This window comes from Typopeltis vanoorti, chromosome 15, assembly GCF_054136105.1.
Source record: "Typopeltis vanoorti isolate ZY-2024b chromosome 15, IOZ_Tvanoo_1.0, whole genome shotgun sequence".
In the NCBI taxonomy this organism is placed as follows: Eukaryota; Metazoa; Arthropoda; class Arachnida; order Uropygi; family Thelyphonidae; genus Typopeltis; species Typopeltis vanoorti.
The window spans coordinates 22769682-22785102 of record NC_143563.1 but is presented as its reverse complement, the minus strand read 5'-3'; the positions used below and the strand labels follow the sequence as shown (position 1 = coordinate 22785102).

At 37.0% G+C, this 15421-nt stretch overlaps 1 protein-coding gene across 2 annotated transcripts in view; it reads left to right on the top strand.

The window, feature by feature from the left end:
- The window catches only part of LOC150098493 (uncharacterized), a 137208-nt gene that overhangs the window by 31080 nt on the left and 90707 nt on the right, over positions 1–15421 (top strand). For both annotated transcript variants that reach the window (XM_090405356.1, XM_090405357.1), the window contains exon 3: positions 7174–7403. In XM_090405356.1, coding sequence (XP_090261482.1) covers positions 7174–7403 — 230 coding nt within the window. The remainder of the gene's footprint in view (positions 1–7173; positions 7404–15421) is intronic.

Below are 15421 nucleotides of genomic sequence, written 5' to 3'. Positions count from 1 at the left end.
TTTATGTATTAGGGTTCCATGTACTGTCCGTCAGATGCCTTTGCAAAGTCCAGCAATATTATCGTATAGTCATTTCCTTTATCCAGTTAAGCTATCACGTATTACAAAAAGGTGAGTAAATTAGTAAGGTAATACCTGTTCTTCACAAACTATTCTAACCCCTTCCTCCCAAGAAAGCTTCATATTTCTAACCACCAATTCCTGAATTCTGCCTTTGATCAACTTTTCCAATACTTTAAACATTGCTCTTGAGATACTGATTAGTTTAATTTGCTACTTCTATTTTGGAGCTTTCTTTATGCAGTTGAACTATTTTTCTCTCTTTTCATTCTCTTGGAACTTGATTAAACTGAAACATAAATTAAATAGCCTGGCCAAATGTACTCTCAATTTCCTTGCACATGCTTTACCATACAGACTTAATATAGTGCGTGTGTATACACACACTATATATTTCATATTTTAGCATGCACACATGGCTTACATCCATGCTAAAATGTGCTGATATAACTGAGAAAGTGATGAACATGAGATAATATGCCTATTAAGGCAAGCTTGCTGTCATACATAGCATGGAGAACATCTTCACTTTCTCACTTTCTAACATCAGATGGTGAATTCCGATTACAGTGGAACATGGATATTTGTGAAAGTGTTTAGTTAGCAGTTGGTTTTTATTACTTGGTATGAGATCACCTTGTTTGGTCTCTAGACAGTTTTCTAGATTATTCAAATCTTACTTTACCTGATCATCAACAAATTCCTGATGTATGCCTGCAAAGGATGTAAAGGATGCTACGTATTCTGAAGGAATGTGCCAGGGAGTTGACGCTGGCCTTGACATTTTTTTAATACAAGTCTTGCACTGAATCAAGTTCCTAAAGAGTGGGAGGATGGCAAGATTGTGAAACCATACAGGAGGTGATTGAACTCGAACATCAAACTATAGGCCTATCTGTGTGTCAGGTGTTGTAGTTACGTTGTTGGAGAAGCTTGTGAAAACTAGGATCCAGAACTGGGTTGACAACAATGGTATTATCTTTGATGGATAGCATGGATTTGCTTAAGGGAGGTCATGTTTTAGTAATCTACTTACTTATTACAATAAGGTGACTGCTTCCATGGACAGAGGAAAAGGATACATAGTAGTATACTTAGATTTTGCAAAGGCTTTTGATAGATTACCGCATGATAAGTTAATAGTCAAACTAGAACACATTGGATGTTAGATTGATGCATTGAATTGGAGACTGGCTATCTGATAGGTATCAACAAGTTGTGTATGGGGGTGCAATATCCAGGAAAAGGAAAGTTACTGTTGGTGTGCCTCAGGGGTCTGTTTTAGGACCATTGCTGTTTAACTTATATATTAATGATATTGGTAAAGATTTGGATAGAGATATTCAGTTGTTTGCAGATGATGCAAAGTTGGGATGAACCATGAAGAGTAGAGAAGATGGTGTGGCCTTACAAGAAGACTTGAATAAATTGAGTGATTGGGCACTGGCTTGGGGATGTGAGTTCAATGTTGCAAAATGTAAGGTTTTAAAATTTGGAAAACAAAAATGGGATACAGAATTTATGCTTGGTGAGGATATATTGTCAGAGGTGGAGGGAATAAGAGATCTGGGGTGATAGTGGATCAGTATCTGAAATTTAGGGGACACACACAGCCAAAATTGTGAAGACAACACCAAGGCTTCTGGGAATGATGCAGAGGACACTGACTTGTAGAAGTAGGGAGATTCTTGTTCCGTTGTATAAGGCATTGATTAGGCCACACATGGACTGTTGTGCCCAGATTTGGTCACCTGGTTTTCAGAGGAAATCCAGAGGCGACTGACTAAGGTAGTTTCTGACCTCTGGAATGTCGAGTATGAAGAAAGATTGAGAAAATGTAATTTGCAGAGTCTGCTGGACAGGAGGAAGAGGAGAGATATGATAGAGACCTACAAGTTAGTAAGGGGTTGTTATAGGATCAATGCTGGATAGGTTCTACCAAAAATAGTGGGAGATCAGGGGAGAAGGTCATCCCTGGAAACTGTATAAAGAGGGTGTGAGTAGGGGAGTGAGAAACAGGTTTTTTTTTCATGCAGAGTTTTGAATGCCTTGCCTGAGAGTGTGGTGTCTGCAGAAAATTTGAGTGTGTTTAAAACACGGTATAACGAGCTGTGTGTATGATAAAAGGACCTCCTAGATGAGTCTTTGACTCCATGGGGTCTTGGGTAATAATGATAATAATAGTACTATGTTACGTTATTGTTAACCTCCTGTCAATAGTTTTTCTACAGATTAATATGATATCTGTCAGGACTTCAATATTCATCAGGTCTTATATTTCTGTCTTTGAATGCACTTCTAACTGCATTAGTCCATCTAGTTCTTGGTCATGCTTCTTTTTCCTGCCAACTTGCCACCAATAATATTAGTGTTTTTGTAATCTTTCATCTCCAATCCTATGATAGTACTATGTTACAGTGACAGTACCTACTTAGATTAGCTCACATGTTCTTGAATGGAACACGTGCAGCTGCTTCCCAACATTCCTTCACAGTACACCTTGAAACCCACAGAATGAATTTCTTTTCCTCTTTCTTCATCCCTACTACTGTTGTATTGTGGAACAGTCTTCTACCTGATGTGTTTCCCAAGGAATACAATATACAGGCTTTTAAATCAAATGTAACAAGTTTCTCCTTTCCCAGCCCACTACCCACACACACAGTACTAATGTACTATAAGTTGATTAACCAACCTCTCATATATGGGCTCAACATAAAGAAAAAAGAAAGAGTCAAGTTCCTTCTTAATATCTTCATTTTTAACATGATGCTGCCATTGACTTCATCTACCCTAATTTTTCTCAAAATTATCTGTTATCTCTAATCTTTCATCAGTTGTTTTTATTTCTAACCAAATTCTCAGATCCATAAATTAAAATTTTGAAATTCGAAATAAAAGTTTGAACACTATACTACCAGTTTAGTGTTTTGGTTAATTTATATCTTATTCCATATAAATTTATTCACCTAGCACAACATCTCACCTTTGCTAATTCTGTTGTCAATTCTATATTTAAATTGGTATTTTCACTAAAAATTGTGCCTATATAGCTGAATTATTTTACTTATTCTGTAGGTTCTCCATTGAGAATGCAGGTGGGTGATATTTTCTGTGTTCATATCCTCTTTTCATGGTTTTTGTCTTTGTATTGGTGATTTTCATACCAAATTTGTTATTCAGTCTAGTCAAGAAATCCTGAATGCTTGCACTGGATTTATTTAGGAGTATAACAACTGCATGAAAAAGAGGTAAATTGAATATCTCTAATTTATAAGATAAGAATTCGGCAGTAGGCGCAAATGGAATATGAATATGTATGCTAATGGCATGTTCAGCCGAATGGACATGCCTTTGACTTGTTTTATAACTTGAGCCTCAGCTCAGGAAAGATTCCATAACAATGTAAAGAATGTATAATAGTTCTGTCACCAAGAGTGTTGCAAAAACCAATGTTTCTAACTACTGACCTATCAGTATCTCTGGTGGGAGTGATGAAGATTTTAGAGAAGTTAGTAAAAAATTGGATAAAGAAATGGGGAGATGGACAAAGCTATACTCTACAAGGAGATGACTATACTCTACAACAGCGCTTCACAAACTGTGGCCCCCCCCCCCTTGGTGGCCGTTAGTTTTGTTGAAGGGGGGGGCATGAAATAATGAAAACAAATTTAAAATGTTTTAAGACTAAGTAGATATTTTTTATCTTAAAAGAAACGTATTTAGTTTTTATTTATTATTTCTTTTTCGTTATTTTTTATATTTTAATGGAAAAAATCACACATTGGTTCTCAAATTTTGCTTCCTACGTATTTCATCAATTAATGAATATTAGTAAATATCTGCTTATTCTTATAAGTTTCATTTCAGAGGTATTGATAAAAAGCATAAAAAAAGCTTATAAATGCAAAATGTTCCACTCATTTAAATGGTCAAGTTTTTTGCGCTTTAAATTAATGTTTCATTGCTAGCGTATGCAGGTGCGGTGATGCATGGAAAGAAGTATGCTTGGTGTGTATGTTTTGTATTGAATATAAATACAATAAATATTATAATAATATATGTCTGTATTAGGATTTTTTTTTTTCCGATGGGGGCCATGAAATCTCTTAATTTTTTTAAAGGGGACCTTGACATCCATAAGTTTGGGAAGCATTACTCTACAAGGAACAGAATGGATTTACTAAAGGGAGGTCATATTTGAGCAATTTGCTCATATTTTATGACAATGTTATGGCTTAGTTGGATAAAGGGAATGGATACAGTATTGATAGGATACTACATGAAAGGCCGTTGCATAAATTGGAGAATATGGGTTTAGAATATAAACTCTTGATTTGGATAAGTGGATGGTTGACAGAGAGGTATCAGAAAGTGGTATATGGTGGGTGTGAATCTGCCAGGTTGGCAGGAAAAAGACCTAGAGGAAGACCAAGGTATAGGTGGATTGATACAGTATAAAGTGCCTTAGAAGACAGAAATATAAGATCTGATAATGTTGGAGTCTTGACAGGTAACAGATTGATTTGGAGGAATGTAGACTTGTACTATCATATCCTGTACACCCCTTGAGGATACATATCAGGAATTTGATGATGACGAATCTGCCAGATTAAGATGACCAGTGGTGTATCTCAGGGCTCATTCCTTGGACCATTGTTGTTCAATCTATACATTAATGACATTAGGAAGGATCTAACAGGAGATGTTCAATTGTTTGCTGGTAAATGCAGGATATCAGTAACATTCCATTTGTTGTTTGTTCAATCTATGTATTAATGACATTAGGATCTAACAGATCTTACAGAATGATTTGAATAGGCTGGAAACTTAGTCAAATGAAAATGACTGTCAGTTCAATGTTAGTAAGTGTAACATTTTGCACTTTGGAGTAATGAGATTTCCAGTGATATATTAGGGTATTGATGAGGCTAAGGATCTTGGCATAATGGTAGATAGGAATTTGAAATTGAAAGCTCATATAGGAAAAATTGCACTTACAACTAGAGGATAATTGCAATGGTGAATCAAACCTTAACATGTAAGGATAAGGAAGTCATATTACCTCTTTACAAGGCCTTAATAAGACTGCACCTGGACTATTGTGCACAGATTTGGTCTCCTGGATTCCAAGGGGTAAAGAAGCTGTGGAAAGGGTGCAAAGAAGACTTACAAAGATTATATTAGGATTATGTAATTTAGATTATGAGGATAGATTGCAAGTATGTGCGCTACAGACTCTGGTTAACAGGAGAAAGAAGAATAATATTATAGGATTCTATAAACTTCTGAATGAGTGTTATAGGATATCATCTGATGAAATTTTTGTTATATGGAGGGTGAGAATACACAGGCATCCATGAAAGTTAAATTTGTGTGCAGTTAGGAAAGCTGATTTTAAAGCACCTCCGTAGCGTAATTGGAAGAATGATGATACATTGTACCCTTCGATTGGAAAGGGCCTAAGTTCGATTCTCGTCACGACAGGAGGAATCTTTATGTGGTCTTTTTCAATCGAAGATGAGTTAGCCTATCTCATACGGAGGTAGCAGGGTTTTTTCTCCTGAAAACTGGGGTTTTTCATCCTGCATACAGACAAATCGGACCTTCAGAACACACGCAATTTACAGACAAAAAAAAAACTAGTTGTGGTGGTGGTGGGCGGTAGATGGCGTTGTTGGAGATGATTGGTAGAGGTTCGTTGTAGGGTGGAAACAGTTGTATAGTAGGTGTCCTCCCGCGATGAGTCTTCGGACTCCTTGGAGGTGTCACAAATAATAATAATAATAATAATAATTTCTGAGAACAGGAAATGAGTGAAAGGTTGTTTGTTGAAGTAGTGCATCTAGTGTGATTGAATTTAAGATAAGGTATGATAGCTAGTATGGGTGATGTGAGCCTTCCATGATGAGGCCTTAACTCTCTGGAGGTCTCAGATAATAACAATTTTTATATCATATCCTTCATAATATGATGCATGATGATGCATGAGTGGAGATAGTATGCATCTCTATCTTGCACTTGATTTTACATCAAACCATCTTTCTGCACCTCCTTCAATTCCAACTGCTGATTTACATCTTATGTATTTCTCTGTATAATGTGCCGTATCTCATATTGTAGCTTTTGGAAAGTTTTTTTCTTAGCAATTTGTCCTGCATTTAGCTCTAGAAATCCACAAAACTTAAATGCAGATTCTTGTTATACTTCCATAATTTTCCAACTATGTGCTTTAAAATCTAAACAGAGTGAAAAATATTCTTTATTGATAGTCATTCTATACATTGCAGTCTTTTACTTGAGTGTGATTGGTCAGTGGATCAAAAATTTATTCAGAATGCAAAACATTTATTATTTTCTAATTGTGACAAATATTGCAGATAATATATCAAATCTTCAGATCAGAATTGATCACTTGGATGCTAAATCACTGAACATGAAAGTTTGGGAACAAGTAAAGGCACAAATAGTTGCAAATTGTTTCTTAAAGTTGATTTAACTCATTTTTGTAAAATGAAGAAGTACCATCTAGTTTGTGTTTTAAAAAATACTCTATAACAGATTCTTAAAGATGGAACAAACTGAAACCTGAGTTTCTTATGAACTATCTCTTTTTTTTATAAATGAAGCCATAATTGTATGCATAAACTCAGCGATGCTAAATGAAGTAGGAAGAAGATGAATGTGCAGCCTGAGATTCTGGAAAGCTTTACACAAACAACTAGGGAAGCAAGCAAAATGTTCAGCTAGTTCTTTTGATTTTCAGCAGCCTTTACTAATGTGAGTGAAAGAAATTTTTCATTATTTCATTGAGCTCAAATATTTATTGCCTTTTACAAAATATTGAACAAAAGCTGGCAAAAATCACTAATATCCTTAAGGTATGTTTATTTATTTTTGTTTAGTAGCATATGTATAGCATATAGTTCTATAATAAATATATTTAGAATTTTGTCCCTTTCAACCTTACCCTAATTTTAATAAAATAATTTGAATTATTTAAAATTTTGATCCTTACTGCTCTGAATAGTTCAGTTTTGCTGTATTCATTCTGAAAATGAATGTTTAACTTCATTATATGTTATTAGTAGGATATTTATTTCCTTTTTTTAGATGACATTACATCAAGCGATGTACCAAACTGTGAAGAAATGAATCCTGAGGAGTTACTGAATTGCTATCAACACATTATTCAAGAATGCAAAAATATACCCTATTGGGAAGTCCCTTGTAGTATAACCCAAATTGTAGCTGAGAGAATTGATGTTACAACAATTCGGCGAATGGACTGGCAGGATATTGCTGCAGGATTAATACCATCTTTAAGTGTTAAAGAACTTAAGGTTGGTATTTTACATATCTTAAATTAAAAATGCACATGCATTTGTAGATTAACTGTGTAGACACCTAGGTGTTGGTAGTTATTCATTTTATATTTGTTATTAAACAACACTAAGAACAAAATAAATAAGATATTTATTAAGTAATAATTTTTGATGAATTTCAAACCATAACTTCAAGTGCACAAACAGCCCATCACAATGTAGCAATTAGTGTTGGAAGATAATTCAAATTTAATGAACAAAAGAACTAAAGTTCTGGCACCCTGTAATGTTAGATGAAAATAAGAAGTTTACAGTTTTAAGGTTGGAATTAATCTCAAAACGACTTTCTCCCAAATTACAGATAAATTAATACATCCTTGCTGTTGTGGTTATGAGAGTATTTGGCTACTTCTGCTGACTCCAAAAATAGTCCTTTGGACTTGTAATGACGTCTATATAGCAATGGAGTTTTTTTTCCATTTAATCCTATGTGTAGGGATGCCGAGAGGTGGTCTGCCAGTTCTGACTTGCCATAATGATGCTAGTGAATGTATTTCGCATTTACTCATGGCAGATGCTAACAGATCTTTTTAGGCCTACAAGCATAGGGCATTTCATAATTCTAGAATAATGAATGGAGTTTGTCCTTTAGTGAAGAGATGAGGATTACTTGTGTGTTTTGAAGTGTTTCAACATGGTGTGGAAGTTATAGTTTTTTAGCACTCTAGCTGTCTTTTCAGATGTACCCTGGATAGTAGGATAGCAAAAGCTGTGCTTTGATCTTGTTTAGGGAGGCAGAGAGAAATAAGAAATAAGTGGTGATAAATTTACAATGCAATGTAGATGAAATTGTGGTTGTTTTGTAAATTTATTGTCGCTGTCTCTTATAGATAAAGCTGTCAGTGCTCAGTTAAGATTATAACTTTGTTTTCACACCCATACAGGTACCCAAATTGGAAATGATTTCTAATTATAATAATAATTTCTATGCCTTTTTTTAACCAGTTCCTGAGTTAGTCAATCTTTGGCACAGGCAAACTGGTTTTTACTCCTCGAAACCTGAGAGTTTTCATCCTGTAAACTGAAGAAAATCAACCATAGAACCCAACTATTTGAGACAGTAATATATTATGTTAGAGTTACGGATCGCAGGATGGTAGAAGGTGTCTGCTGTACTCTCTTCACTGGATGCTGTATAATATCATTGATAGGTTGGGCCAGCTATCTCTGATTGGCTACAGGTGCAGATTGCACCTCCTCAGCTTCCAAAAGTCATATTTGGAGGTTGAGTCCTTGCCTACTCCCTTTGGGAAATGAAAGCCATTAGCAGTTTATTATTATTATTTTATTATTGAATAAAATAATAATAATAAACTGTCTACTCCCTACAATTCCATCAATATTTGCTTAGATTTAGCAGATTCTAAATCTGCTAAAATTTAGATTTAGATCTAAACCGTGTAAAAACCCAATATGCCATAGAAGGAAATAAGTCTTCAAACAGTCTTACACAATGATAAGAAAATCATATAAAATTAAACCAAGCTGATAAAGTTGTCATGCTGCCCTCATTATGAATGAACAGAATACAACAAAAAATGCATCATCTTCTAAATGATAATTCTATTCACCTGGTAATAGGTCACGATTCAACATTCAAAAGAAAAAAGTTTTTAAATTATTGAAAACATTATCTCTTGGCCCAAAGAAAATCATTAACAAGCTGAAACACTTTCTTGTTTAACCTGTGAATTTTTATGGAGCCCCTCCAAAAAATTCGGAAATCTACTACCCTCTTCATATGCCTTATAGTTGATAGGATAGACATTCCCACTTACAAACTAACTAAGCAAGCAAGCAGAGTCACTTCACTTGTTTTTACATACAGGCACTTCTCCTCCTTTATAAAAAATATTTTCATTTCATGTATACATTAAAACTAACTGAGCCCTCCTGCTTTGCCGAGGTGAACTTACATTGCCAGCGGTTCACTTCAGGATGTTTACTAAAGTATTTGGTGCTGGTGCTTTCGTCATTGTGTAGCATTGTGAGCATTATAACACTTCTTTATAAATAACATTAAAAGTTCCATCATCCTCGAAAAAATAATGACATTTTCAGGATCTAACTAGGGAACATGCTGCATATAACTGCTTGTGTCTGAAACATTCACCTCTTAAATTTGAACCTGCATATTTAAGGGTCTGTTCTTGGGCTTTATAAATCATCATTGTAGAGAAAACTCTTATTGGAAATGTTTGAATGCAAATGGATAGCCTGAAGGAATGATGGGTATCCAAGGAATGAAGACAGTTTCTCCGATACCGATACCAGAACCTGTAAGTAATGATGTCACAGCTTCTGTCATATTTGGTTTCAACAATTTTACTTGAAGCCTAGTTCCATTGCAAAGATTTTTTTTTCTTCCTCGACACACTAGTCACACGTCTTCCTTCAGGCAGTCTATCCTTCACGGTCTACTGGAAACTGACACACACTGGCCAATACATACATGCTAATTCATACCACCACCCATCACAAAAATATGGAGTCATTAACACCCTTAAAAACAGAGCTACAACAATTTGCTCTAACCAGCAAGCCCTGAAACAAGAACTAAAAATCATCAGCGACACATTCATAAATAATGCTATAACAAAAATACTATTAATAAAATACTCCATAAAACAACAACAAAAACGAATCTAGATTACAGTAAAACCATAGCCATCCCATACATTAAAGGGTTATCAGAAAAAATCAACAGAATCCTACAACATTTTAACCTCAGTGCCACTTTTAAACCACCCACTAAACTTAAAACCATATTCAACTCCTCTAAGGATCCTCTCCTCCCATTAGCACATCCTGGAGTCTATTATTATTACTATTATTACGGGCAACTCCAGGGAGTCATTAGACTCATTGAGGGAGGCCCCAAATCATATTCATCACAACTATTTGACATTCATACAGTATCTATCATACCTCGCCTTAAACTCATTCACTGTCACAGCATCCACCACAGACTCAGGGAGCGCATTCCACTCATTCACTACTCTAAAAGTAAAGAACCCAGCTCTAACACCTTTACTAACCACACTTTTGCCCAGTTTCCATGGATGTCCCCTAGTCCTCCCACAACCAGCCCTGTTCTCAAAAATATCTTCTGAATTAATTTTATAGAAACCCTTCAGTAATTTGAATGTCTCAATCATATCTCCCCTCCTCCGCCTATCAACCAATTTTTGCACCACAAATCCTCAACCTGTTCTCATACGGTTCATTCCACAGACCTGCTATCATCTTGGTCACTCGCCTCTGGATCCTCTCCACCTCCTCCCCATTAAGAAGAAACCTAGGTGACCAAATCCGAGCACAGTAGTCTAGATGGGGTCTTATCAAGGCTCGATACAGAGGAACAATAACCTGCTTGTCTCTGCTTGTCAACGTATTCTTCAGCAACCAAGTGATTTGATGAGCTGATTTGGCCACTTTTGCAATGTCTCCCCTAAACTTCAACTCCTTATCCACCAATACTCCTAAATCTCGTGCCTCATCAATTACCCGGAGCACGGTTCCACGAATGCAGTAAACTGCCACCAATCTTTTCACCCCAAAATGCATAACCTTACATTTTGCCACATTAAATTGACATCCATTCTCCTTAGCCCAGACCTCCAATCTATCCAAATCATCCTGCAAAATTTTGACGTCATCTGCATTCACTATTGCCTTACCCAGCTTCGCATCATCCACAAACAAATGAACTGTTCCTCTCAGATCCTTTCCTATATCATTTATGAACAAATTAAACAGCAGTGGTCCAATAACAGATCCTTGTGGCACACCACTAGTCACAGCCCGTCTTGTGGACTCTACTCCTGAGTAAACCACTCTCTGATATCTCTCCGTCAACCACCCACCTATCCATCTCACCAACCCTATGTCCATTCCCATATGCTGCAATTTACTGATTAGAATTCCATGTGGTATCCTGTCAAAGGCCTTAGCAAGGTCCAGTAGAATCACTGTAAACCCATTACCCTTATCCAGTTCAGCCGTCACTGTGTTATAATACGTGAGTAAGTTACTGAGGCATGACCTACCCTTCACAAAACCATGCTGTCCCCGATGCAGTATCCCATTTTCTTCTATCCAATCTTGTATTTTCCTCTTGACTATTTTCTCTAAGACCTTGATAATGATTCCTGTTATTCTGATTGGCCGGTAATTTTCAACAGCAGCCTTGGAACCACCTTTGTGCAGTGGAACTATTTTCCCCTCTTTCCACCCCCTTGGGACTGACCCAGTCCTGAGGCTCAAATTAAACAAAATGGTCAAGGGCACTGACAATTCTTTGGCCGCTTCACTTACAACACGAGCTGGTATACCATCCAATCCCACAGATGTATTGACATGGAGGTTCTGTAATAGACTAGTTACCTCTACTTCATTCATCACAATTCCAGTATAAGCTGTTGGTTCTTCCATTCCTGCAATGTCACCACATGGAAGATATATTCTTGCAAAGTGCTCGCACATTAATTCCACTATATCGACTGATTCGGTTACCTCCCTACCCTCAGCATTTTTTAAAATCATTCTACCATGAACATTTTTCCTTTTACTTGCAACATATTGAAAAAACTGTTTGGGATTCTCTTTAGCCTGCGTGGCCAATTTCCTTTCATAATCTGCTTTTGCTTTTCTTACCACCCTTGTTACCATCCTGGCCTGAGCTTTATACTGTTCCCGCACCTGATGGTCACCCTTCTCCTTAAATTCCCTCCACAATTGTTTCTTTTTTTGCAGCTCAAGCTTAATAGTGTTATTCATCCATTTAACCCCTACTTGATTTATTATTCGGACTCTTGGTATACAGTCAACCATTGCCTCCTGCAAACAGTTCTTAACCACCTCCCATGCACTATCAACATCCAGCCCTTGCAGTTTTACATGCCATGGCATTGAGCCAAGCACACACACACCTAAGCTTGTCATACTTACCAGCCCAGTAATTCCACATGTACCCTGTCTTAATTGTAAATTCGACTCCTTTAGACACCTCCCAAGTCATGACCTTATGGTCACTCTCACCAATTGGTGGCAACATGGTCATGCTCGTTACAGCCACATTCTCGGTTGCAATTACTAGGTCCAGCACTCTCTGCCCCCTGGTATTTTCCAATACATGTTGCCGTAGATAGTTGTCCCTTAATAACCGCATAAAATCCAATTCCTTCCTCCCATGTGCCCTCTCCTCTTTCCAGTCAATGTTACCATAATTGAAATCAAACATAATAATTACCCTCCTTCCACTCATTTCTTCTATTTGCTTATGCATACTATCCCCACCATCCACTCCATCACCCGGTCTATAGCAGCACCCAATTGTATATTTTGTTCTGCTAGATTCTATCTCACACCAAACAGCCTCAAATGTGCTTTTTTCCCAATCATGCAGTTCAACTTCTATACTCCTTGGCTGAAGCTCATCAGCTATCATCAATAACACTCCTCCCCCCTTTTTATTCACCCTGTCACTCCTGAACACGCTATACCCGTCACATTCAATCCCACTAGCTTTATCATCTTCTGTCAGCCATGTTTCACTAATATCGACAACCTGTGGCCTGGACGTGCCAACCATGGCCAAAAACTCTTCCTTCTTGTTCCTAATACTCCTGGCATTAGTGTACATGAATCGCAGAAGCCCATTTGTCCCATCCTACTTTGAAGCCTTATACTAACTATCCCATTCTGATTTGTTGTCCTTCGTACTCGCTCGGGCATAATATACTCATTCATGCACTTAACTGCCCCCCTAAAGTCTGCATATCTACTCCTCCCCCCTCTTAATAAATCTAGTTTCCCTGAGTCTGTACATCCACTTCCACATCATTCATCAATACTCTTTCAAGTCTCCGTACACCAACTCCATTCAAATGCAACCCATCCATCTTATATAAGTCCTTTCGCCCATCGAACTCATTCCACACATCCACAAATTCCATACCACTCTCCATGCATAACCCACGCATAAAGTCATTGGCAATTATGGCCCTCCTTCTAAACACTTCGCTGTCATACCGCGGTAAGATACTCGCCATCCTAACTCTCTCACTCTTCTCTTTTGTTACCTCAAACAACTCCCTCACATCCTCTATCATTTCCATTTTGTCCTCTTTCAAATCATTCGTTCCTGCCACGATTATCATCTCTTTCACCCTCTGTTTTTGCAGTCGAATAGATTCGCTGACGTTCTTTATGTTCGCACCCGGCTGGTATGACTTCATTAAACTCTCAATTATTATGCCTCTTAATAGCGAATCCCCATACAGCACTCGCTCCTTCATTTTATTGACGTTTGCGAACATTCTATTATTTGCCGTCACAGACTTCCGCCGGTTATTTGTCGTTACATTCAACACACATTTTTCCATACGCTCCAGTTGTCTTTTAGCTCTATGTATCGCACCATTCAAACGGGCAATTTCGCTACTCGCATTTATCTCACCATTTTCATTATCGATCAAATCATCCATTCTTTCTGTGTTTCTACCTTCATTTACATTTTAGGCGACGCTCTCACACCTATCTGGCACTACCATGCAATTCTCTAGCACACCGCCATTTTCTACATTCTGACTATCGTTAACAATATCACTCTCGACACACGAAACACGCTTGAAGTCCTCATTCTCTTTACACTTTTTACACATATTAACTCCACTATCACTTTCTAACAGGACTCCCACTGCTCTTCGCAAGGCATACATCTCACAGACAGCACATTGCATAAATTCGTTTACATCAAAACTCTTAAACAAACATGGCGACCCGGCCGCCATTTTTTTCTTTATCGGTGCCAGTGTAAGCTAACATTTCTTAAAAACAATAATTAAAATAACAGAAAACACGCAAAGATTGCACAGGCACACCAAGAAACAAAAAGCAAACAATACTACTTAAAATTCTAGTAAAATATCTAATGTTAACACAAAATACTACTAATCTTTTCAGGAGCTCTCGACAAGCCGACGATCTAATCAGTGCGACACCAAGCGACCCCCTATTGCATCCGCTGCACCTGTAACTTACCGTACATTGGTGAAACAGGACGGACAATCCCTATACACAAGAAAGAACACATTAGACACATTAAATATAACCATTATGGTGAAGCAGGCCTCTCAGACCACGCACTCAACACCTTACACCAAATCAACTGGAAAAGCACTTGCTCTTTACACCGCACAAAAACCTGGTACGAAAGGAAATTTAAGGAAGCCTGCGAAATCCTGATAAACCACCCAAATATCAACAACAAAGATGGCATGAAAATTCCAAGGATCTCGATGGCACACATTCAGCCTACCTAATATATAAGATCCAGCATAAGTCAGGACTCTAGCCAATCTACAGCTAGTATTAGAAACCATTCCATACCAACTGGCTGGAATGTACATGATGTTAATATACGTATATAGATAGATACTTGTTGTTGTGCCCAATGTATTTCTACAACCAACAGATAACACCAATAATAGGACTCTAGCGTTGATGTATAATATTTTTATTTTTTATTTTATTTTATTTATTTATTTATTTATTTATTTTTCACCAGAGGTCAGGCCAACAATTGTTGTAGCGGTTGGTCAGTGTCTTTAACAAACCAGTTTGATTGTAGTGTAACTTGTTTTTTGTGTATAGTTGTATGTATAGTTATATTAAACTAAAGTTTTTATTCAAACACGGTAATTGTCTCCATAATTTTCAAAAATGCAAACCTTTTGTTTTAATTGTGTAATTTGTCAAAATGATTACAAACTATGCCATGATATACAGAAGTTTTCTATCAAAACCAATATGTGTGTTCACCTACATGGAGACTGTAATGCGCATTCCTTCTCCCCAAAATTGTTAAAAATTGGCAATGGTGAAGTATAGCAAAGAGATGGAAAAATTATATTAACACACCTAAATATTGGGAAAATTGCCGAACTGCAAATGAGCTGTTGTGCAGTGTCTAC